We start from the raw sequence: 23,541 nt of genomic DNA, 5'->3' as shown, positions 1-23,541 counted from the left end.
GCAGGCTAATTACCTGTGTCGCTCTGGGAGGAGATGAGGGGAGATCCCCAAGCAGAAGAGACAGCTGTCTTTGCGCCTTTCCAAGCTACTGTAGGGCCCTCCCCTCTGTGCATGACAAGCGCCGATGTTACAGACAGAAATCATGTCAAGGCCACTTCAGCCTCCACCTCAATTAGAGCAAATCCGGGGAGGAAGAGTGACAGAGACTGCATTTCTTCTCTTGTTCTTTTAGTAATAGTTGTCTCCTTTTAAATGGATATGCCTTTTGCTCATCTTTTCATGAGACAACCTCCTGCATCAAGGCTCATGTCTTGAATTAATCTCCACATTTTTATATTTCACCACTTCCAGCATGTGATTCTGCATTTACAATAAAGAAATGAGTAAAGTTCAATATGTATTTCATTTCTATCATGTGAACTGTTTTTACCTCAATGTGCTTTGGGTGCAGACTAAACTGCTATCTCTCTGCTGAACTGGACGAGATAACCTTTTTTGATGTTGCCTTTTAGAGCATTTTTAATGCCACCATCTGATAAGGCTTGCTTTGTGTTTAATTGTGCTAACAGCCGACATTATTATTAGTTTTTGCATCCTAATTAGCAGATATTTGTGTTTGTGTGGTTGACCCGTGAAGTCTGTAGTAGAAATGGGAGTATGGAGCCAAGTATCAATAGTATTGATACCAGTGTTGCTATCGGTATCAGACTGATACTGTTGAGCTCACTTAGGCATGCTAAATTATTTTTTGGAAATAGAAAAATACATACCTCAAACATGCCCACTGAGAAAAACAGGACCTTTTATTTGTAGCCTGTAGCATATTTAAGTTTACCCAAGGTGCTTTAGGTCAGTGGTCTCCAACCTTTTTTTGCGCCACGGACCGGTTTATGCCCGACAATATTTTCACGGACCGGCCTTTAAGGTGTCGCGGATAAACACAACAAAATAAAACTAGTACCGGTACCGAAAAAAAGAAGATTTATTCATAACACACCTGAAAAGACCCAGGAAAACCAAGTTAACGATAAAAACGATAACAAAATAACTGAAAACCAATAAAAACCCTGAAAACCATACATTTCACACTCAACTCTCGCGGCCCAGTACCAAATGAATCACGGACCGGTACCGGTCCGAGGCCCGCGGTTGGGGACCACTGCTTTAGATCTTATCTTAAAACTGACTCCTTATACTGCCAAACTTTCTCTTATGTCTTTGTATACATGTGTGTTTGTGTACTCTGTGGCTACTCCAACTTCCTTCGAAAGACTAGCATGCTAGGCTAACAGATGTTTCTAAATTGGTTAAAGGGCTAATGTTAGCTGGTGATACTGTAGCTAACATTAGCTAAAGTATCACCAGTTAACATTAGCTAATGTTAGCTAAATGCTAACATTAGCATGCTAACATTCTGATGGTGACAAAATTGCTTTGAAAATTTACCAATTAGCACTAAAAGCAAGCTGCTAACGTTGACTCAAAACTACACATGAAAAGTGTGACTGTCAAAGCTGTGAAAGGATAGGCACAAAAGTTCACACAAACCATCTGATATTTGAGATGTTTCAGTCACACTAACAGGAAGTGCTGATGGTGCCACACTGGAAAAGGCTTTCTTGTACTGCCAAGAGACCTAGGTAAAAATATCATTAGGATGATACGCACCCCTGCCACCTAACAAAGTCTAGATGATAATTATGAATGCCTGTGCCATCTGTTGTTGCCCCATCTTCTTGGATAAACATTAAGAGACAGAAGCAGGTTTTCAAAGTTATAATTTCCAGGTAGTCAATAATAAAAAACAACAGATAAAAAAGATAGAATAATTACAGTTTATATATATTTATTAATTCAGCATCTACTCTTAAGAAGGAGTGATCAGTGCATCTTTCAGCACAAAAGAAAAAGACCACAATGGAGCACCTGCAGGGAAAGTAAACAAGCGTCTGCCTAAAAATGTACCATGGGAGGATAATTGATTTGTCTGAGCAGGCCAGTAAATGGAAGATGCCAGCCAAAGTCGCCACACAATGAAGCCACCAGAGAGCACGGATGTTGCTAATCAGCTGTGTGATACAAACCAAAAGCGGGCTTCCCACTGTAACTGAATTCCCAATATGGCTAATAAGCCTATCAGAGAGAGTGCTGAACATATGCAACAGGCCTGTCCACATAAGCACCACAGCAGGCCATGCAGTGATATTAAGCTCTTTGGGTGGAAAAGAGGAGAGTAGGAAATGTAAATAGATCCATGCCTGAGGGAATCTGTGGGAGCGCAACCCACATAACGATCTGTCAATTTAATAGCGTGTGGGAGAGTAAAAGTACGGGATGGAGAGAAATGTTCTCCTTTTCTGTTCATTAATCGTCACAGAAAGGGATTGATGGATGTTCGGCGTCTGTAATGGCCAAATTTTAAAGGCTGTGGAAATGGAGAGGGAGATCTAAAAATTGCCATATTTTGGGGAGTTGCGTCCAAGAAGCGCTAATTTCAGTTCTCCATTATCTTTTCTCAATGACTGACCATTTCATTTGCTGATTACTGAAATGGTAAGTTAAAAAAAGAAGAAGAAAGAAACTCAAATATAAGCACACACTGGACGCACAAAATATGAGCTGCTTGAAAGAATCGTCCATAACCCTTGCTAATGTCTCTTTGTGAGTCTCTTGCAGGACTCATGCAATTTTCAAAACATTTCTGATGCTGTTCCCAATGGAGACGAGACTGCGGTGATTCAAGCTGCCATGACACCAATTAGTGGGGTAAATAATGGCATGGAAAGCAGACGCATTCCCACAGCGGCTTTCCCACTTCACTGATCTCCCTAGTATTTTCAAAGTGGCTTTTCTTCACAGCCTGAAATTTATGATGAAAGGGCTGCACTAACTCATCAGTGCTGTTGCCTCTTCCATACAACAATGGCTCGATAACCAGTGCATATCATCATCAGGCTGTCTGCTCTGGCATCAAGCCACAGCACTGTTAACACACACCAAAAAAAGAAGAAGAAGAAGTAATAGCAAATCCAGACTTGTTCAGTCATTTTCCTGAGCAGCCACTGTGAAGCCCGGGCAGCTCCAAAACACCACGCCACTGAGTAAATGTTCAAGCAGGCAGGACTGGACATGTCTGCTTTCTGCTTTCTGAACTCTCCATACTACACCTCATCGCCGTGGCAACCAATAGTGTTGCTTTTAGATAAAACCAGTTCACCAGCCTGACTGCGAGACACGCTGTGTGTACACGTCTGTATGTCCTCTGTCATAGGCCCTTATGTCTGTGCAGCGAGTGACGAGCCCGTTATCACTCAGGAGTCAGTGAGCTGCGCCAGGAAGGAGGTGCACAAGCTGTAGAGATGCTGTCAAGCCCTCAGGCTGAAACAGCACTCTGCAGCAGGAGGAGATAGCTTATCTGTGTGTGGCCAAAGGTGATCGAAAACAGTGTGTAGGCAACAGCACTGGGATCGGGCTGCCGATGGCTCACAGAGCATCTAGAATGAACAACAAAGCATTTTCATTCACTTTTTTTGTTGTTTTGTTGCTTTTACGAAAGAGCAGATGACTCCCGCACAGATACCCTCACATAAGATTTTAACTGTGTGTTAAATGCAAGGTTTATATTAGCTTACCCATGCAGCTCCTTGAGAGAAAACGAGATCTTGAGGTTGTGTCCCAGCACGTGGAGGGCTGTGAGAATGTCGGCCCATTGCACCATCTCACCTAAAGGACCTCCCTTCAGCACCTTGGGACTGAAGACATCCCCAGACTCCTCTGTCAGAAAACCCACGTGGACGAGAATCTGAATGCAGAAGGTAGAGGAGAAGAGTCAAGGCAAGAGAGGAATGGAGTTGAGTGCACCACAGCACAATGTTTTTTTAATGCAATGCGTGCAGTGTTTCAGTTCTGTTACAGTAGGGAACTGGAGATTTTTTTTTTGCCCCCATCAATTTCAACTTTTGCTATTCAGACAATCTCCAGCACTGCATGGGGAATAACTGAAAGCAATTGTGAGAGCAATTTTCCTAGGTATTTTAAAATTTCACATATAAATGTATCCAGATATTAGGCATGGATCAGTGAGGTTACATTTTAAATACTGAATATGTAATGAATGAGGAAAAAAGGAAAGAAAAAGCAGGCTGGCTGCGTTTCCACACTAGGGAACCAATTCATTCAACTCTGCATGAAGCCGAGAGAAAAACTGACCTGTGCGAGGATAATTAATATGCACAACGATGCATGACTTTTAAAACTGTTTACCAGGAAGCATAGCTTTCACAGGCTATTAAATATTTTCAACAGATGGCAGCATATACTTTTCTTTTTTTTTTTTTATTTCTCCATCACACGTGTTTTGAAAAACCTTTTTTTAAAAAAAAAAAAAAAGATTCACAATAGATCACACATATGCTAGCTAAGTAAATTTAAACATTGCAAGCATTGCTTTGTTTCAGTTCGCAGATTCCTTTATTGTCTCCTACACTGCTAACACAAAACAGCTTGAGCCTTGAAACTGTTTAGCATGCAGAGCTGTGCCCACATATGAGCCACACATATCAGATGTGAAATCACTGCCGCAACAACAGTGCGAATTGTGGTAGGGAATAAAAAAAACAAACAAACAAAAGATCTCAGTTTGGTGTAAGGGCAGGGGTGGGTGGTGTAGGGGGGGTTAATTTTATAATTTGCACAAACATTGAAAGAATAAAATAACCAAGTACGTAAACAGGACATAGTGATTATCAGCATATGTTCAACAATAACAGAAAGAAGAATGGATCCTTTGAAAAAATATTATAAATCCTTTTATTTTTTTTTAATAGATAGGGCTTCACTTATTATAATGCTTTTGAAGACAGGAATGGTTTGGTCTAGACTGAAGCATCACATTCAGAAGTGATCAAAAACAGCGTGTGGGCACAAACACTGTGATCGGGCTGCTGATCTCTTACCGAGCATCCAGAAGAAACAGCAAAGCATTTTCACTTCTGAATTGAAATTTGTGGGAATTTTCCATAATAGTGATGATGGTGGTAAATGTATAACGTGTAAGTTAAAAAAAAATTAGATTTAAAACTTTACTCTGGAGGTTTTTTTATTGGATTAAACTGATAAAACTGTAAAGTTAAAGTTTATCTAGAAAAAGCTATCAGTCTGTTTGTTTTTCCTGATTTATCCAAGTCAGGGTTGCAGGAGGGCTGGAGCCTATCCTAGCTGACTGTGGGAGAGACATGGGGTACACCCTGGACATATCACTAGTCTATCAGAAGGCTAAGACAGAAACACAGTCAATCACACTCATGGCAAATCTTGAACTGAATTAACTGAACTGGACTGTGGGAGGAAGCTGGAATACCCAGAGGGAACTTGTACAAACACAAACACGACATGCAAAGTCCACACAGCAAGTCCCCAGCTGGCCAGCAGGTTTGAAAGCAGACCATACTTCCTGTGAGGGGGCAATGCACCATCATGACACCCTCCCTTTAGATAATGATATAAGCTTGCTAAAATGTTTTGATAGTTTGGGGGAATGATTTATACAACCCTGATATCTAAATCAAGTCGAACTCCGTGTAGCTACTTGGCTTGTTGAAGCTACCCAGGTGTTAGCTGGTCTAAAAAGTTCCCTCATCTCACTTTCCACCGTGCTGTGGGTAACACTGGGTGCAGTTGAGTCCCATCTCGATCAAGTGACGAGGACAATGATGTGACCGTTTCAGGAGATGATAAAATATTTCTTAACACCCCGATAGCTTCCTGAAGAACTCCAGTTTCTTCTCCCGCCTCCATGCTGTCAGACACTTGAAAGTGACCCGCGCGTGCTTCTCAGCCAATCACAGCGGTACAGACACCCAGCCTTCCGTTTCCATTAAACTCCTTCCGTTTCCACTATACTCTTTCATTCACATACATTATTCTCTTGCATACATATATTTTCTTCAGACATGTATGCATTCTCTTCTTACATACATATATTATTTGTGAGATTAAATGCATATTGAATGCATGTAAATGAGAGCAAAATGTAGGAATGCATAAATGAAAACGCATGTATGTTAGAGTGAAAATTGTAAATATACATGTATTTTAATGTACATAAGAGAGCACAATACTGCAATGTGTGTGTTAAATATGTGTAAACATGAGAATAAAAATATCTAAATATAGAAATTAAAATAAAACTATGTGAGAGTGAAAGTATATACGCACGTGCGTATACACACGCGCACGTACGTGTGTATATACGTATATACACACACACGTACGTGTGGATGAACCGGGATGTTCGTCTCCTCCTGAAGGCCCGCAACACTGCCTTTAGGTCAGGAGATGCACACGCCTACAGTACAGCCAGGGCTAATCTAAAGAAGGGCATCAAAAAAGCCAAACACCATTACAAAAAGAAGGTAGAAGAACACTTCTCCAACTCCAACCCCCGACGCATGTGGCAAGGACTCCAGACCATCACAGACTACAGGACCACCAAACCCTCCCCCGCATCCTCTGATGTCTCCTTCCTCAACGAGCTCAACAACTTTTATGCTCGTTTTGAGCGAGGGAACCCCACAACCACAACCAAAGCAGACATGACGCCAGACCACCAACCTATGACTCTCTCCCCCACCGATGTAGGAGCGGTGCTGAGCAGGATCAATGTCCACAAGGCTGCAGGCCCTGATGGCATCCCCGGGCGTGTTCACAGAGCGTGTTCTGGGGAGCTTGCAGGAGTGCTCACAGACATATTCAATCTGTCCTTGGCCCACGCTGTGGTACCGGCCTGCTTCAAATCCACCTCCATCGTCCCGATACCCAAAAACTCCAACCCATCTTGCCTCAATGATTACCACCCAGTAGCACTCACCCCCATCATCACTAAGTGCTTAGAGCAGCTGGTCCTAGCACACTTCAAATCCTGTCTCCCCCCCACCCTGGACCCCCACCAATTCGCATACCGCCGGAACAGGAGCACAGAGGATGCAGTCTCCATCGCAATGCACTCTGTCCTCTCACACCTGGACAACAACAACACCTACGCCAGAATGCTGTTTATAGACTTCAGCTCAGCATTCAATACAATCCACCCCTCACAACTCATCAGGAAACTGACAGACCTGGGTATCAGTTCCCTCATCTGCAAATGGTTACTGGACTTCCTGACCAACCGCCCCCAACATGTCCGGCTGGATAACCGCTGCTCATCTACCATCACAATGAACACCGGTGTACCACAAGGCTGTGTGATGAGCCCTTTCCTCTACTCCCTCTTCACCCACGACTGCAGACCTGCTGATGGTTCCAACACCATCATTAAGTTTGCAGATGACACCACGGTGATTGGCCTCATCAGTGACAACGATGAGGCCGCCTACAGGGAGGAGGTGGATCGTCTGGCTGAGTGGTGCGACAGAAACAACCTGCTGCTTAACACCGAGAAGACCAAGGAGCTCATCGTGGACTACAGGAGGAATGCTGACCCACATCCACCCATCCACATTAAGGGGACGGCTGTGGAGCGTGTGAGCAGCTTCAAGTTCCTGGGAGTCCACATCTCCGAGGATCTCACCTGGACGACCAACTGCTCCAAGCTGGTCAAGAAGGCTCACCAGCGCCTCTTCTTCTTGAGGACTCTGAGGAAGAACCACCTGTCCTCAGACATCCTGGTGAACTTCTATCGCTGCACCATCGAGAGCATCCTGACCAACTGTATAACAGTCTGGTACGGGAACTGCTCTGCCTCGGACCGGAAGGCGTTGCAGAGGGTCGTGAAAACTGCCCAGCGCATCGCCGGAGCACCACTTCCTGCCATAAAAGACATCTACAGGAAGCGGTGTCTGAAAAGGGCTGGGAAAATCATCAAAGACCCCAGTCACCCATCACATGGACTCTTCACCCTCCTGCCCTCTGGGAGGCGCCACAGGAGCCTCCGGACTAAGACCACCAGGTACCGGAACAGCTTCTTCCCCACAGCTGTCAGACTCCTGAACTCTGCCTCCTGACATCTGACCCACGTTAAACTCATGCACTGAACATACACACACCCACAATGGACAACTGTACCCTCAAACACAATAATAACATGGACTGAACCACCACTCACAACCACTAGCACTTTATATAGCCTCTGTAGAAACTATCTACACCCTCACTTATCTTAACTGCACTACTGTATAGCTCTGTGTAAATAATCATTCTGTACATTCGATAATTTTTAATCCTACAACTGTTTACAACTTGCATAGTTCCCATTTCTGTATAGCTGTATATCCCAGATTCTGTAAAGTTATTTATTTCATATTCTGTATAGTTTTTCATATTTATATCCTGTTCATATCCTGTACATAGCTTGTACTCACTACAGCCTGTACATACTTATAGTTATAGAATATTCACAACATACTTCATACCGTGTACATTATAACATACCATAATAGACCCATTTCTGTAATATACTCACATATCTATATTATTGCTAATATATATTGTAATATATCTATATCACTAAAGCACTTCTGGATGGATGCAAACTGCATTTCGTTGCCCTGTACCTGTGCATGTGCAATGACAATAAAGTTGAATTCTATTCTATTCTATACACACACACGTACATATACGTATATACACACACGTGCACCCATGCTATCTTGCATAGATAGAGCACTTTAGGTTGAAGTTGTAAAAACACACATACATACACACATACATACATAGCCTCTAGTCCAGTGTGACCATCTGTTCTGACAGGATGCTGATGTTATTGTTTTATCTGAAGATGATTCTGTGTCCAGTCCACTCAGAGGCAGATTAATTGTATTTGAACAGATTAATTCAATCAACAAACCAAAAATATCAGACACGATTTCTAACTGCTTGTCAAAGAATGACTCAGAACAGATTTCAGTTCCCACAACCTAAAAGAGCATGCAATTGCAATGCATGCATTTCCTTACCCTTTCTATTTAAATCAAGATTTTTGCTTCTAGTTAGACTTTAAACAAACACAAAAGACTCACCAGCAGTTACTCATGACTTACTAAAGTATCACATGAATGCCGAGTCATACCTACTGAACGATAAAGTAGGAGGTGAGGACAAGTTTTTCACTCAAACACTAAAAGCTCAGAGTACAGTGAAACAGTAAAGGCATCAGAAAACTGGACACGCTGGCCCGATACACTCTATAAAGATCTCTCTTTCACACAAATCAGTGCATTTCTGTTTGCTCAACAGCTCTCAGTGTTTCAGCAAAGGAAGCCAAGCTTGCAGGGTCTGGTTAATGGACAGTAACTATTACTGTCACGCAGACCATTACAGTAAACAAAGCTCTCTTTTCCCAGTGGGGGAAAAAGAAGCTGGCATTTGGAAAGAGCGGAATCCTATTAATAGAGAGAAATTTGATTTATTCAGTTGAAAACTGGCTGATGAGAGCAACACAAATACACACACATAACATAATGCCAAGATAATGTGAGTTCATTTACAAAAGACAGAATTCAGCAATTCTGAATTTCTTTCAGTCTTGGGAGAACGGCCTACATCCATCTCAGTAAAAATAGCTTATGAAACTGAGATCTGGACTACAGTAGCATCATAATGAGAAGCAAGGCACATATAATGACACTGTAGCTTCTTAATAAGATGCTCCACACAAACATGCATGGCAAATAACTTACCATACGGTACATGGAGAGGATGTGTAATTGTATGGCTATAATCACATATGACTATATTTATGTTCAAACCAAATTAGTTCAGACATTTAATTACTTCATTACAATAATAAGATGTGACTGGACCTCTGTTCCATGTGGAAACAATGTCAGTATCGGTCTGTTTACGATTCACTGACCAGTTTTGACCAGGGAGATGATGTCATTGTTTCAGCCATGTTTCCTTAGAGCCTGTGCAAGAAGGCCATGGTCTATTTTTGGTGAGAGAAGTTATTTCATTAGAATACCACTTAGCACTAGTTAGAATAGATCTGTGTAATGCACCCCTACAATCTATGCAAGTACCTTTCTAACCAAGCTTTACTTAATAGGAGAGAATTTAGCAGTACACTTTCATCTAAACACTGTCACCCCTTGCTCCAAAATACAAAATGGGCCAAAACTGAGACTTTGCAAAAGCAGCAGTTGGATAAGATGGACATAGCTACTGTGATGTCACCCGCAGGTTTCTAAAGTCCTGTAGCCTCGAGATGAGACTATAGTTATTAGCTATACCACAGATAATCCTCTATTTTGAAACACAGTATCACTAAAGACCATTAAATTCAGGCCCTTTGCAAAAAAGTTTAGATTTTTCAGATCCAAACTCAACACACTTGCATTTTTGCGGAAAATACGTCCTCAAAATATGCACTATGGACAAAAAAATTAAGTTGGCATCAAGCAATGATGAACTGGTCATGATGTTTCTAAACAAGAAAAGGAAGAAACTGGGATTCTGGGTTCATCCGATTCTCACGAGAAGCCGACAGCAGGGAGAATTTCATGTTTGAGTCCGAAAAATATTTTTAACTCACAAAATATTTGCACAGATTTTTACAGATTTTACGGAGCCAGTGTGTAAAGGCCTCAAGATTTCTGAAAAAGGACTGAAATTTTTGTTCAATATAAAACAAAATGAGTTCTTACACTCAGTAGAAAAGTGTGACTGCTATGGGATGCAAGACTTGTTGCAACCAAAGCTATTGCCATCTGGTGGCATCTGGAGAAAAAGTAGTTTTAAGGCTTGATTTATTCTGTATGCAGTCCATCTTTGATATACAGATTATGGTATGGAATTGGCATTACTTTACTATTTTTGTGGTCAGATTGGCATCAGACAAAATTCAATCAATTAAAACAATTAAGAACAGAACAAACAGCTGATATTTTAAAAAGTGTGCTTTTGCCTTAGGCTACAGTGAATTTTCAGCCACTGGTTGTAGTGGTTAAAAACAGTGGGGTTTTTGTTTTGGTGGGTTTTTTAACTCCTGTGTTCTGAACCAAAAACATATGAGCAGCCTAAGGCAAAGCAGACTGCTGGCACCCCAGAGGCAGCAACAGAAGTTTCAACAGTGCTAATCAATGCGTCATCAAGATGTGAAACAGCTAACACCACAGCAATTCAGATAAAAGTCTAGAGGTGGGGAAATCTGCCATGGCTGTATCTTGTGGGTGTTCTGCATTACACATTGTTGTTTTATGCCATAATTAACATCAATCTTTGCGACAGGCATTGAACATTTACTTTTTATTCCCAAATGTACAATCTAAATTCTCGCCAAAATACACCATGCACTCATGCCAGTGCTTTTTCACTGGACATCTCTTGATACTTGGTGGAAATGCAGCTGTCAGAGGTGAAAGTGCACAAAAGCCTCTCAGTAGTTACTCTGAGTCAGCATCTGTTCATGTCTGTACCTCAGCATAGTGTAATTAACACCAAGCAAGCAAAGATTAAGAAGAACATAAAAGTTCATCTGAGTGTCACGGTTGTTGGTAACTTGGTCTGGTGTGTGAGCAAGTTTGTTAGAGTAGAAACATTCTGTGCTGAGAGGTTTTTTTTCCCCTCAGTGCCGAACCAGATGGATTTACATCAAATTAGAAACTGAGGAATACGTTTCCAGACTTAGAAGACAGGAAAAAAAATAAATAACAAGGGAAAAAACTGTAGATAAACGCTTTTATTCAGAGCACTCATCTGCTGTATGTTGCTGTCACAACACTTTGAAAAGAGGAAACCGCATCACGGACTACTTCTCCTTTTGCGCACACTTTTCCTCCAGTGTGCGCAGAAGCATTTGCGTGTGAAAATCTCTCATATTCACCCTTTTTTGCTCTCTCCAGTGGTTGCGAAGCTTGTCATCCAGCCGCCGAGCAGCAGAGGCCCACTGTGCTGCCAGCCTGCGTATGCGTCTCTTCATGAAGCTCAAAGATTCCTTCCCGGTGCCCACCTGCTCCATCAGAGCCCCGATGTCAGACTGAAAAACAGCCTGGATGACAGGAGAGGAAAGGTATCAGAAATGGAAGGAAAATTAGATGTGGCTTTTCATGAGCCAATAATTAATTTCATTCTTTTGTTGTAATAATTCCTTACTGAATTTTACACAAGGAAATAGGGATTATGCTGGTATTGAGATGAACGGGTGAGAGATATTAGAAAAACGTTATGATGGCTGTTTTTTCTTAACAAATAAAGCAGTTTTCATTGAATGTAGTTTAAAATCTATAGGTGACAAACAGTGTGCAGTGTCTTGTTATCCACCGTTAGCCTGAGGTAGACTCCTTGGATAGGACACACGAGATTCCCAGATTTTCCTCTTTCACCCACTCTAATCACTGCATTATAAGGCATAACCAGTATGGGATCGTTAATCGAAGGAGAGACTGCATAGAAGAGCTGAAAGGATTTAGAAGCGAATAAGCTGATAACCACAAACCCAAACTGTCTCTCTCTAACACACATATACTATAAAAGAAAAAAAATACATAGAGCTGCACCGTCTTCTCTCAATACAGGTGGATTATTGCTCTCAAGAGCAACTTGTGTACAGCAAAACAAGATGCAGAGCACTGAAGGCACGCATTGGGAGTATTCCCAGTGAGTACCGGCTGGCAATTACAGCAGAAGGCAGAGCTGCAGAAAGACTTCACGTCAGGGCCCATCATGCTGGCAGTGCATTACTCTGGGGAGAGACACGGGGGAGAGGATGGGGGCGAACGGATGGGTAGACCTAGCAGAGCGATTGTAAGCTCAGCGCATCGCATGTTGATGCTGAAAATAAAAATCAAATGAGGCAGGAAAGCAAACAGCAGTGAAAACTGGGAGCGACACCTAGCACCGTTTAAGCGATAATTTACAGCTGCTTATTCTCCTCCGCGGGGAACTTATCAACAAATATCAAATTCAAATTTTATTTGTCACGTACACAGTCATACACAGTACGATATGTAGTGAAATGCTTGGACAACTGCTCGTGACCTAAAGAAAACAAAAAAGGAAAAGGCTATGAATAAGATAGGAAATAAATATGAAAAATTAAAAAGGGTAAATTTAACTAGGAAGGAATAGAATATAAATTAAGGTTAAAAATGAAATAACTGTACAACACAAATTAGAATGAAGGGTAAATTTAACTGGGAAGAATAAGATAAAGATAAATATTGAAGGAAATTGCCTTCCCGGGTTTCCTCCGTGGCGTGAGCGATAAGCAGAGTTTGTCCTTTCCTTATAAGACTCCTAATTATTCAAAGTAACACTCAGGTATGCCGTTCAGCGGGGTTAGTTACGATATCGGGAGCAGCTAGGAGAACAAAGTGATACAGAAACTGTTCAGATTGCTTTCCCAGAATCAACTCAAAGGTTTATTTGATACACAGCAGTTTATATAGAGAAAAAAGGTTCGTGTGTCAGCTTTCCCAGTTCAAACCGGTACAGACTAAATAAGGAAACGTCTTCCTGCCTTCTGAGCAAAGTATCCCTTGTGTAGTTTATCAGTTCAGCTATAATTTATGATCATCCCAGCAAAATACACTCCTAGACATAAAATACAGAGTTCTTTCATTAGTGAATTCTGAGACAAACCACCTAGCCTTTAACGAGCCTTTTTCTAAGAGATAAGGAAGGGAGGATGGGAGTAAGGAAGTGGTCTCATCTCTGTGGTGTTTTCGACCTTGGGGTACCAGCTTGTGAGTCCTACACATTAATTCTTGGGTCACAGAGAAAGAGAAAAACAACTAGTAGATGAGCCTTATTGAGTAACAGTTTTCCTGTATAAAACAATATCCCGTAAATGCTTACCGTGGTATCAAAATATCATAACAAATATATAAATTAAAGTTGAAAATAAAATAACTGTACAACAAAATACACAATACACAATATAGAACTATATAAGAATGTATGAAGAAATCTAAATATAAATAAATATATACACAATAACAGCAGCTGTACAAGTATTAACCGGAAATGAAGAATATAGTGACCAGTGTTGTGCAAAACCAAAGTCCAGAAAGTCCAGTGTGTGTGTAAGAACTGTATGTGTGGGTCAGTACTGTGTGGTGGTGTGATTGAGAGACCGTATCGCCTGCGGGAAGAAGCTCCTCCACAGTCTCTCTGTGTTGGTCTTCAGGGAGCGGAATCGCTTTCCTGACCTCAACAGAGAGAACAGTCTGTTGTTGGGATGGCTGAGGTCCTTCACGATCTTCCTGGCCTTGGTCCAGGACGCTGTCGGGCCTTTTTCACCACGGTGTTGATGTGACAGGACCATGACAGGTCCTGCGTGATGTGAACTCCGAGGTATTTGAAGCTGTCCACTCGTTGATGACGGGGGTCTGGTAGTTCCTCTCCTGCTTAGTGCTGAAGTCCACTATCAGCTCCTTTGTCTTACTGACGTTTAGAAGGAGGTTGTTCCTCTGGCACCAGTTCTCCAGATTCCTAATCTCCTTCAGGTAGGCCGTCTCGTTGTTATCAGAGATCAGGCCCACCACGACGGTGTCGTCAGCAAACTTGATGATGGTGGTGGAGCTGGTAGTGGCCACACAGTCATATGTGTACAAAGAGTACAGCAGGGGGCTCAGAACACACCCCTGGGGGGCTCCAGTGCTGAGAGTGGTGGAGGCTGAGACATGTCCGCCCATCCTTACTGCCTGTGGTCTGCCAGTTAGGAAGTTGGAGATCCACTGACACATAGATGAGCTGAGTCCCAGATGCTCCAGCTTGGTGGTGAGTGTGGAGGGAATTATGGTGTTAAATGCAGAGCTGTAGTCTATGAAGAGCATTTTAACATAATTCCCCCTTCTAGTGTCCAAGTGAGTGAGTGATGTGTGGAGGAGATGAGAGATGGCATCGTCTGTGGAACGATTTGGACGGTAAGCGAACTGTAGTGGGTCCAGTGTGTCTGGTAGTGAAGAAATGATGAAGTCTCTGACCAGGCGTTCAAAGCACTTCATCACTACTGAGGTGAGGGCTACAGGGCGATAGTCATTGAGAGAAGCAGGGTGGGGTTTCTTCGGGACAGGAACAATGATGGACTCTTTGAAGCATGTGGGGATCACCGACTGAGATAAAGAGATGTTGAATATCTCAGTGAACACAGGAGCTAGCTGGTATGCGCAGTCTCTTAGGATACGACCTGGGATGCCGTCTGGTCCTGCTGCTTTCCTGGTGTTCACTCTCTTGAAGGCTCTCCTTACTTCATGCTCGGAGATGACGAGCACGTTTCCGGTGCTGGCAGTATCTTCCTGTCTGCAGCCGTTAGCGCCGCTAACACTAGCATTGTTGGAGACCTTAGCTGCAGCCTCGAAGCGAGCATAGAAAGTGTTCAGCTCGTCTGCCAGAGTCACGGCCGCGTTCGTCATACCGGTTGTTGGTGCTTTATAGTCCGTTATTGTCCTTAGTCCCCGCCACAGGCTCCTAGAGTCACTCTGTTGGAGTTGTGACTCTAGTTTCCTCCCGTAGCGCTGCTTCGCCTCTTTCACCGCCCTCCGCACGTTATATGACGCGGCTTTGTACGGGTCCATGTCCCCCGTCATGAGTCCCGTGTTGTAGGCAGCGGTGCGGGATCTCAGAGCGTCGCGGATGGTTTTATCCACCCACGGCTTCTGGTTGGGAAACGTTGTGATAGTCTTTGTCTCCACGGTATCATCCGCTAGTTTCCCGATGAATCCCACAACCGCTTCCGTAAACACGTTGACGTCATCGTCGGAGCTGTTTCTGAACATGCCCCAGTCTGCGTCATCGAGTGCGTCCTGTAACGCGGCCACCGATTGATCCGTCCAGCGCGCGACCTTCCTCTGAACCGGAACTTCCTGTTTCAGCCTTTGTTTGTATTTTGGCATGAGGAAGATGGCGGCGTGATCAGATTTGCCAAACGGGGGGCGGGATTGTGCCTTGTAGCCGTCCTTGACCGTAGTGTAGCAGTGGTCCAGTGTCCTTTCACCCCTGGTGGGGCAGGTGATGTGTTGATAAAAGTTCGGCGCTGCGCGTTTGAGGTTGGCGCTATTAATAAAGTCCCCCGTCACAATAAGCGCAGCGTCCCGGTGTTGTGTCTGGTGCTGTGTGAGTGCCTCATGCAGCTCGCATAAGGCGGTGACCGTGTCCGCTTGTGGTGGAATATAAACGGCACTTACAATGACCGATGTAAATTCCCGAGGTAGATAAAAAGGACGACACATGATGGACAGTAGTTCCAGATTTGGTGTGCAGGAGCGTGTGAGAGGAACAACGTTCGCACTGTTGCACCAGTTGTTGTTCACCATTAAACACACGCCGCCTCCCCTTGACTTCCCCGAGTCCCGTGTCCTGTCCATGCGGTGAACCGAGAAGAACTCGGCCGGCTGGATGGCGTGGTCCGGCACCGCTGGGTTCAGCCATGTCTCGGTGAAGCAGAGGAGATTGCAGTCCCGAATGTCTCTCTGGAACTTTATCCTGGCCCTGAGGTCGTCAAGCTTGTTCTCCAGTGACTGGACGTTGGCGAGCAGGATGCTAGGCAGAGGTGTGCGGTGTGCACGAGCTCTCAGCCTGTTCTTGACGCCGGCTCGCTTCCCTCTAGGCCGCCGCCGCTTCCCTTTGTTCTCCCTCGAGATCTCACTCGGCCAGCTCGGATCCGGAGTTAAAAACTTCGAATTGTGAGTACATTGTAAACCAATAGAAACAAGAGTGTCACTGTCATACCTAATGTACCCAATGGTGATGATTTTGCCGATTTAGAAACGCTGAAAACTAACTTAAAAAACAAAGACAAAGAAAAAGTGGTCGGAGCAGTCGTGACGGCAGCCGACCTCACCGGCGCCTCTGACACTTGGCCACAATATGGCCACTGAATCCTCGAACATCGAAGCACGAACCACTCACCATTTCACACCATTATTTTTTATTTGCCAATTTCACATATTTTCTTATATTTTTGCCAATTTCAGGCTTATGATAACTTTGAGATCGACACCACAGGTGGCATTTCATGCGAGTGCAGATTACCATGCACTTCCTCAGTGGAGCATCAGCCCCTTTTTTGACCTGCCGGTGAGAATTTCGACTTTAAAAACATTGCACTCCCCCACCCTCTTGAGTTCTTCTTCATCAATGCACAGCCGTGAAAACAACCCAGCAAGATTCCTTAGTTCAGCAACAGGAATTCTCCTTTATTCTGCAGAAAAGCTTCTAGCTCTTGTACATGGCTGGGCCATAGTGGGCGAATGTTTAGCCCCTAAATCACTGTCACTTTGCTCTCTGTTCCAAATTATTGTTCGGCTACCAGAAGGTCAGAAGCAATTGGAAGAAATGATGTGAAAATATTATATTACCTGTCTCTTGGGGGGAGGCTTTAAGGTAGGTGTAGTGGTCTGATTCCTCCAGGCCAGTGGGGGACAGAACCACTCCACCTCACTCAGGTAGATAAGGAAGGAGCAGTCAGAGCCGTCAACGCCATAAAAGGCGTAGCAAGGGTCCGAGGTCCAACGAGCACGCATCCACTGGAAAGAAAAGTTGGGGTTGAATACTAAAGACATACTGGCCCAATACACCACCAACAAAAGAAGCTGTTACAGAATTCAGTTTTTGTAAACTGTCCTTCATGTTCTCCTTGACCTGAGGAAGGCCTCTTGTCAACATTATTATCACGTTATTATTACTTTTTTGCATTACCACAACCTCAAAAATGTTTTTTCTAAAAAGACAAAAGCCTGAGTAAAAGCATGTTATAAAGAAAAAACATAACATGTGGAAATACTTGTGACTTTAGCCAAGAATCACCATCTCGTAACAGGAATACAGACATTTCTGTCAACTAGGCCAGTTCAGACGAAAGCATACTGATCAGATAAGGTGATCAGCTGTAAATACAAAACAATAAAAATTTCCAAAGATATTGATGGTTAAATAATCCATAATGTTGGATATCACCATGGGAGTGTGGCTTTTGCCATTTATCAGTGGGGTCTACACATTTCTGCTTCAGCGTGATGCCACTTTTCTTTAGTTAAATTAGTCTGATTGGCTTTGCATCAGATTGGTGACCTGTCCAGGGTGTACCCCACCTCTCGCCCTATGGTAGCTGGGCTCCAGCCCCCACCTGACCCTGATAAGGATGAGAGGAAGAGAATGGTTGGCTAGATAGTCTAATTAATCTTAGATTAAATAATCTAATGATCCCCGTTATGAAACAAGTTTAGGATGCTATTAACTTAAAAAGAAAAAAGCTTTGGAAGTCTGACTCAACAAAACTTTTCACGTCCAGTGTTCTCTACAGTAGGCTGCAGTTACTGAACTCCATCCCAAAGATCAGTTTTTTTGCAGACTCAGTAAATGCAGCGTTCCATACTTCTTCTGGCGTTAACGTCAGAACAAAGAATTTACACCAGGAGCTTCGTGGCATGGATTTTCCTGGCTGAGGAGATCCTCCAGGTGGTCTAGTATTTTTGTCACATAGTCTATATTAAATACATCCATATGGCATATTACTGATGATGGATGAAGGTCTGCTTAATACATACAAATAACTATTTTCTCTGTATACATGTCTGGTACACAGCTATACTAGCACACTTCGTTGCGACAGCAGTATACTGAACAAGCTTAGTTTTTTCATAAAGCACAATGACTTTTTCTTTTATTTACCCAAGCTGTTTTTATTAAACAGTATTTTTTTCCCAAACTGCAATTATGAAACTCTGTTTACTCATCTGTTTTTATAGTCTGCTTTTCTTTGTTTTGATTAGTAAGTGCAGTCCATTGCTTAGACAACCCAGTTTTCTGCTAAGAGCCTTTAGCCTTCACGTGGCCAAATGGGGTTTTTTATAGCTTTTTTTTTTCTTTCTTTTTTTTTTTTACATATTGTGATGTTTTCAGTCATAAAAAATGTTTCCTACTTTGAGTTTTTAAATTGAGGTCTCCTGTGCCTTTCATTCCCCCCCCACACTTTCTTTAACAAAAACTGTTGTAGTGAAGAAAATGGAAAGAAGTGGTTGTTAATGAAAACAGCTCATTGTAACATATATTTATGTATGTTTAATCATAAAATCTTTTAAATATTAAAGATCTACAAGTATTTAAAGTACAACGAAGCATATAAGTATCAATTATGATCGCTATTGTATTACAAAGCCACAGGTTTTATAAATTTTGCTGGTAAAACAATATAAGCACACTATAAAATACATTTCACACAAACTTCAAATACCTTAAATTTTAAAGTGTATTTTTTTTTCCAGTATTATATAAGCAAAGACATTTTGTTTTTATAATTCGTATTCTTAACTCCTTTTGGCATAAATGGGTTGTAAACCATAATTATAGTAGAACATCTTAGAATATCTATCTATCATAGAGGAAATCTATATGTGTGTTATAGCTTTAAATAGAGCCATTAAATAAAAGGTCTCTGTAGTGTTCTATAGGACCTCACTTTAGACACTAAAATACCTCGGCCGCTTGAAGGTTAAACATTCCCTTATCTTATTAGAGCAGATTTATATTGGCTTGCACCAAGGTGAAACGCCACAACACGACAAATGAATGATTGCTCTCTGCGTTTGGACTTAAGTGAGATATAAAGACTTACATCCATCTTACTGGGGCAGTCTGGATAACGGGGATCTTTAGGAATCTCACACTGTCCGAATGCTCCGTCCCTAACTGGAGAAAAGAAAAAAAAAGCAGGGTATTTATCAATGCTTAAACACACTCTGACAAAAGACTACACGCATTAGACACAAGCATTAATCAACAAAGAAAAGCTGCATTGTTGAGATTTTTTTTTTTTCCACGCTGTATATTGCTACACAAAGCCTAACACATATACTAGGGGTTTTTACTGTCATTGGCACAGCTGTATAAAAATCTAGCTATGCAGTCAATTTTATTTATATAGAGCCAAGTGGCCTCAAAGTGCTTGATATTGTAAGGTAACGACCTCACAATAATAGACAGAAAACCCCAACAATCAAAAGTCTCCCTATGAGCAAGCACTTGGTGACCGCGGGAAGGAAAACCTCCTTTTTAACAGGAAGAAACCTCCAGCAGAATCAAGGTCAAGGAGTAGCAGCCATCTGCTGCGACTGTTTACATTTACAATAAGAGTCCTGAAGCGTTCACTGTATTTGAGCATGCTACAGTAATAGGACGCCGCCATTGTAGCAAGTCAGTTTGTGAAATTTTGTCACTCCAAGATTTTCCACAACAGCTGAAAGTGGTATTATTATTGGAAATCACAGAGACTCAGACACAAAGTGGCAGACCAGGTAAAGTTACAGAGCAGGGAGGTCGAGTTCTGAGGCTCATAGTGCGTAAAAGTCATCGCCTTCTGCTGATTCAAAAACCCCAGAACTTGAAACCTACTCGAGCATTAACGTCAGCACAAAACCTGAGCACTGGGAGGTTCATGGCACCATTTTCCATGGCTGAGCAGCTCATGTAGGTGTAATGTGTAGGTGGCCCAGTTCTTTTGTCCATATAGTGTAGAGGAGGATAAGAGAAACATGATGGTAATGTCCAACCAAAATTTCGACTGTTTTCAGACAACCAAAGTAAAATCTTTATATTTCTTTCAAGTGTTTTTAGAAATCCTGTCAATATATTAGATTTTTTTTTTTAAAAATAGATTTTATATAGCCCAGCTACATTGAAATGAGGATAAGACTAGCACATGATCTATAGTCTACAGTCTTTCCTCTGGGCTTCAAGTCTGTTTATTTTTTGTATTAAAACATACTGTAAATTCTCCAGCCCTTGGGATGAACGGAGATAAATTAGAGAGAAAGGCAGATAACAGACAAGCTCCTGTAAAAGCTCATATTCCCCTGCTAAATGGCTAAATCTCTTCATCGGCCAGCTCACTGGATTTACTATAGATTGCATTAGTGTGATTCATAAAAATTGGAATCCGCCCCCACCACAATCCTGCTTCCCTTTTCCCCTCTTGCCCCTTCCTGTTGCATTGAGTATCTCTCCCCTTCCTCTTTCCCGTCTAAAATCCCAGCACTAGTAAGCCTAATTAAAAAAAAAAAAAAGAAGTTGCAGCTCCTCCACCAGCACCTACCGAGCATCAAAGAGCAGAATGGATGACAAATAATTGCCAGCTACTCTTACTGATTAGCATGATAACAGAGCTCTCACAAAGAAAAGTGCCACTGCCATTCAGCTGTAACCAAAAGTAACTAGATCAGCCCCACTTGAGTGATAGCGCCCATTATGTCAACAGAAAAATGATCTGGCGTATTTTAATCGGACGTCGTGTTGAATTGTTTTCAGTCAAGTGCAAGGTGGGGGTACAGAGGAGGAACTGAGCCGTGCATCAAATCACGCTGATTTCTATTCTTTTCCCAATAAAGTAACTGAGAATGAAGGGCAATAAAGAAAGCTTGGCAAGACCCGGATCCCATTAACGAGGCAGCAATTCATCTTTGTGATTTAGATGTCCTGCAGTTGTGTAGTTTTGATATTGCATGTTTGGATTGCTATTCTCCAGGGTAATGTTCTGTGAATAATGTCTATCATGTTCAATATGACCAACAAGCGAGTGGATGTTAGACATAAATTGTGCAGCAAAGTGCTAAACTGGATCCAAACTTGACAGTTTGGCTTATAGTATGTGGGCAGCAGGAAAGGAGTCTCTGGGATTGGATGGATTGGAGATTGACGGGAAGATTCATCAGAAGGGCTGTATTTGTTTTCTTCGTGTGTGTGTGTGTTTGTGTGTGCATTTTAAATCATACCTCTGTTATAGGCCATGCTGCGCTGCAGGATCTGCTCCACTCTAACTGCCATGTCTGACATGTTCTGGGCTATGGCCTGAATTCGCTCCACTAGACCAATGGGCTGGATCCTAATCAAGCATATGAAACACAAAAACACACACAAACACTTTGTAAAGACCCGAAATATCTTAAATGTGAACCACAAATAGGCTTGTCAATGAAACACAGCGCTATATTTCTGTAACAGCTTCCTTCCATTCAGTTTGTTGTTTTCTCACTCTTCACAGTAAGCGTGAACCAGAAGAAGAAATGTTAATTATCTAGATCTTGAGGCGTGAAATCAAAAAAGCTTTTAAAACACTGACAGATAATTTATTTGCTGAGATAATATAGTAACTCTGCATATTAAAGCGGGTCTGTTGGGGAAATAAAAACAGAAGGCAATTAGGTTGTTAGCAAATGTGTTTCACTCCAATTGACCTCTGTGGCCTAAAAGCTGCTGGAGAAAGGATCAGGAACCAATATTTACAATGGAGAAGACGATGCATTGGATGAACTAAAGAACAACTAGGATGAAGACAAAAGAAGAGTCCGAAATCAGCAACATTATGCAATATCACAATTTTAAGTTGCCATTTCGTAGCATGCCAGAAAACAAGCAAAACTAAATACATAAAAAAAATAACAGGGGAGTATCAGGAACTTTTCAACATCCAGGATCTTTCATTTCAACACAGAGGCTACAAAAATATGAAAAAAAAATTCTTTCACAGAATTCATTGCTCTATGAAAAACTAGGTTGGTTGGAAGGAGAAAGCCTGTCATCTCTAAGAAGAACATGGTAGCACACTTTAGGTTTGCAAATTTGCATTTCAGCCAGCTGCAAGCCTTCTTGAATAACATCCTTTGTACAGACATAACCTCATATCAGCTGTCAAGCAGAGAAAGACTGCAAAAGAAAAGAATGAGGGTGTTGCAATGGCCCGGTTAAAATCCAGACCTGAACCTGAAAAAAAAAACAACTAAATACCAAAGTAAGTTTACAAAAATATAAACTTACTCACCTTGGGAATGCCCCCATTAATTGTTAAAGAATTTGTGCGATGAATTATAAAATACTCTTGTAAGAAACCCCAGTACGCCTCAGCATAAAAATCAATGAGTTTCTGCTGGTATTTGAAAAAAACACTTTTTTAAAGATGTCTAAAATTCATAGGTAGTTATGTACTGTTTGTATGAGCATTCGGTAAGTTGTTATAAACCTGTGTATACATTTCTATAAATTGTGATACATGTTACTAACATTTGCAGCTCAGACATTAATTATTTTGATTTTTAGCTGATGTATAAATCATTTTATTAAAAAAAAATGTCAGATGTCGTAATCTGCAATGTCCCCTGAATTATGTTTTATAATCTCTTATCCAACCAACTATATGAAAACCCAAAGGTATACAGAATTTAATACACAAAGGAAATCCTCAGGTCTATGTTTACAAGAATAAGTGTAAAATCTTTAAATGTTGTTTTTTTTTCCTAAGCATCCACTTTCATCCCCTCACTATGCGAGTCGTTTTCTTTGCAAGAGTTTGAAGTGCACCCAGATTGTCTCCTGGTCTTGCTACTAGAAAACTTTGGAACAGAAAGACTTTTATACACATGGTTAACACCTTAAACAAGTTTGTTTTAAAACTTTTTCACCACATTTCCCAACCTGCAGAACACACAGTTATTTATTGTTCATGCCCTTCAGGAGTACAAACCCTGAAAGGTCTGCAGCCTGTCTTTGATGTCGTTTAGTGGCACTTAATTCAAAGTTTATGTTTAATGCAGGAAGAAATAAAAGTCTAGTTCA

General features: G+C 41.9%; 1 protein-coding gene across 2 annotated transcripts in view; it reads right to left on the bottom strand.

Moving 5' to 3' along the window:
• The window catches only part of mgat5b (alpha-1,6-mannosylglycoprotein 6-beta-N-acetylglucosaminyltransferase B), a 75,770-nt gene that overhangs the window by 32,656 nt on the left and 19,573 nt on the right, over nucleotides 1–23,541 (bottom strand). For both annotated transcript variants that reach the window (XM_085403510.1, XM_085403511.1), the window contains 5 exons: nucleotides 21,705–21,814; nucleotides 19,553–19,626; nucleotides 17,298–17,465; nucleotides 11,822–11,986; nucleotides 3,633–3,802 (listed from right to left, as the gene is read on the bottom strand). In XM_085403510.1, coding sequence (XP_085259636.1) covers nucleotides 3,633–3,802; nucleotides 11,822–11,986; nucleotides 17,298–17,465; nucleotides 19,553–19,626; nucleotides 21,705–21,814 — 687 coding nt within the window. The remainder of the gene's footprint in view (nucleotides 1–3,632; nucleotides 3,803–11,821; nucleotides 11,987–17,297; nucleotides 17,466–19,552; nucleotides 19,627–21,704; nucleotides 21,815–23,541) is intronic.

This window comes from Rhamphochromis longiceps, linkage group LG4, assembly GCF_057381845.1.
Source record: "Rhamphochromis longiceps isolate RC_006_pf linkage group LG4, R_longiceps_female_GT1.1, whole genome shotgun sequence".
NCBI classification, from domain to species: domain Eukaryota; kingdom Metazoa; phylum Chordata; class Actinopteri; order Cichliformes; family Cichlidae; genus Rhamphochromis; species Rhamphochromis longiceps.
The sequence above is the reverse complement of the archived record's forward strand: the minus strand, read 5'-3'. Positions and strand labels throughout refer to the sequence as shown.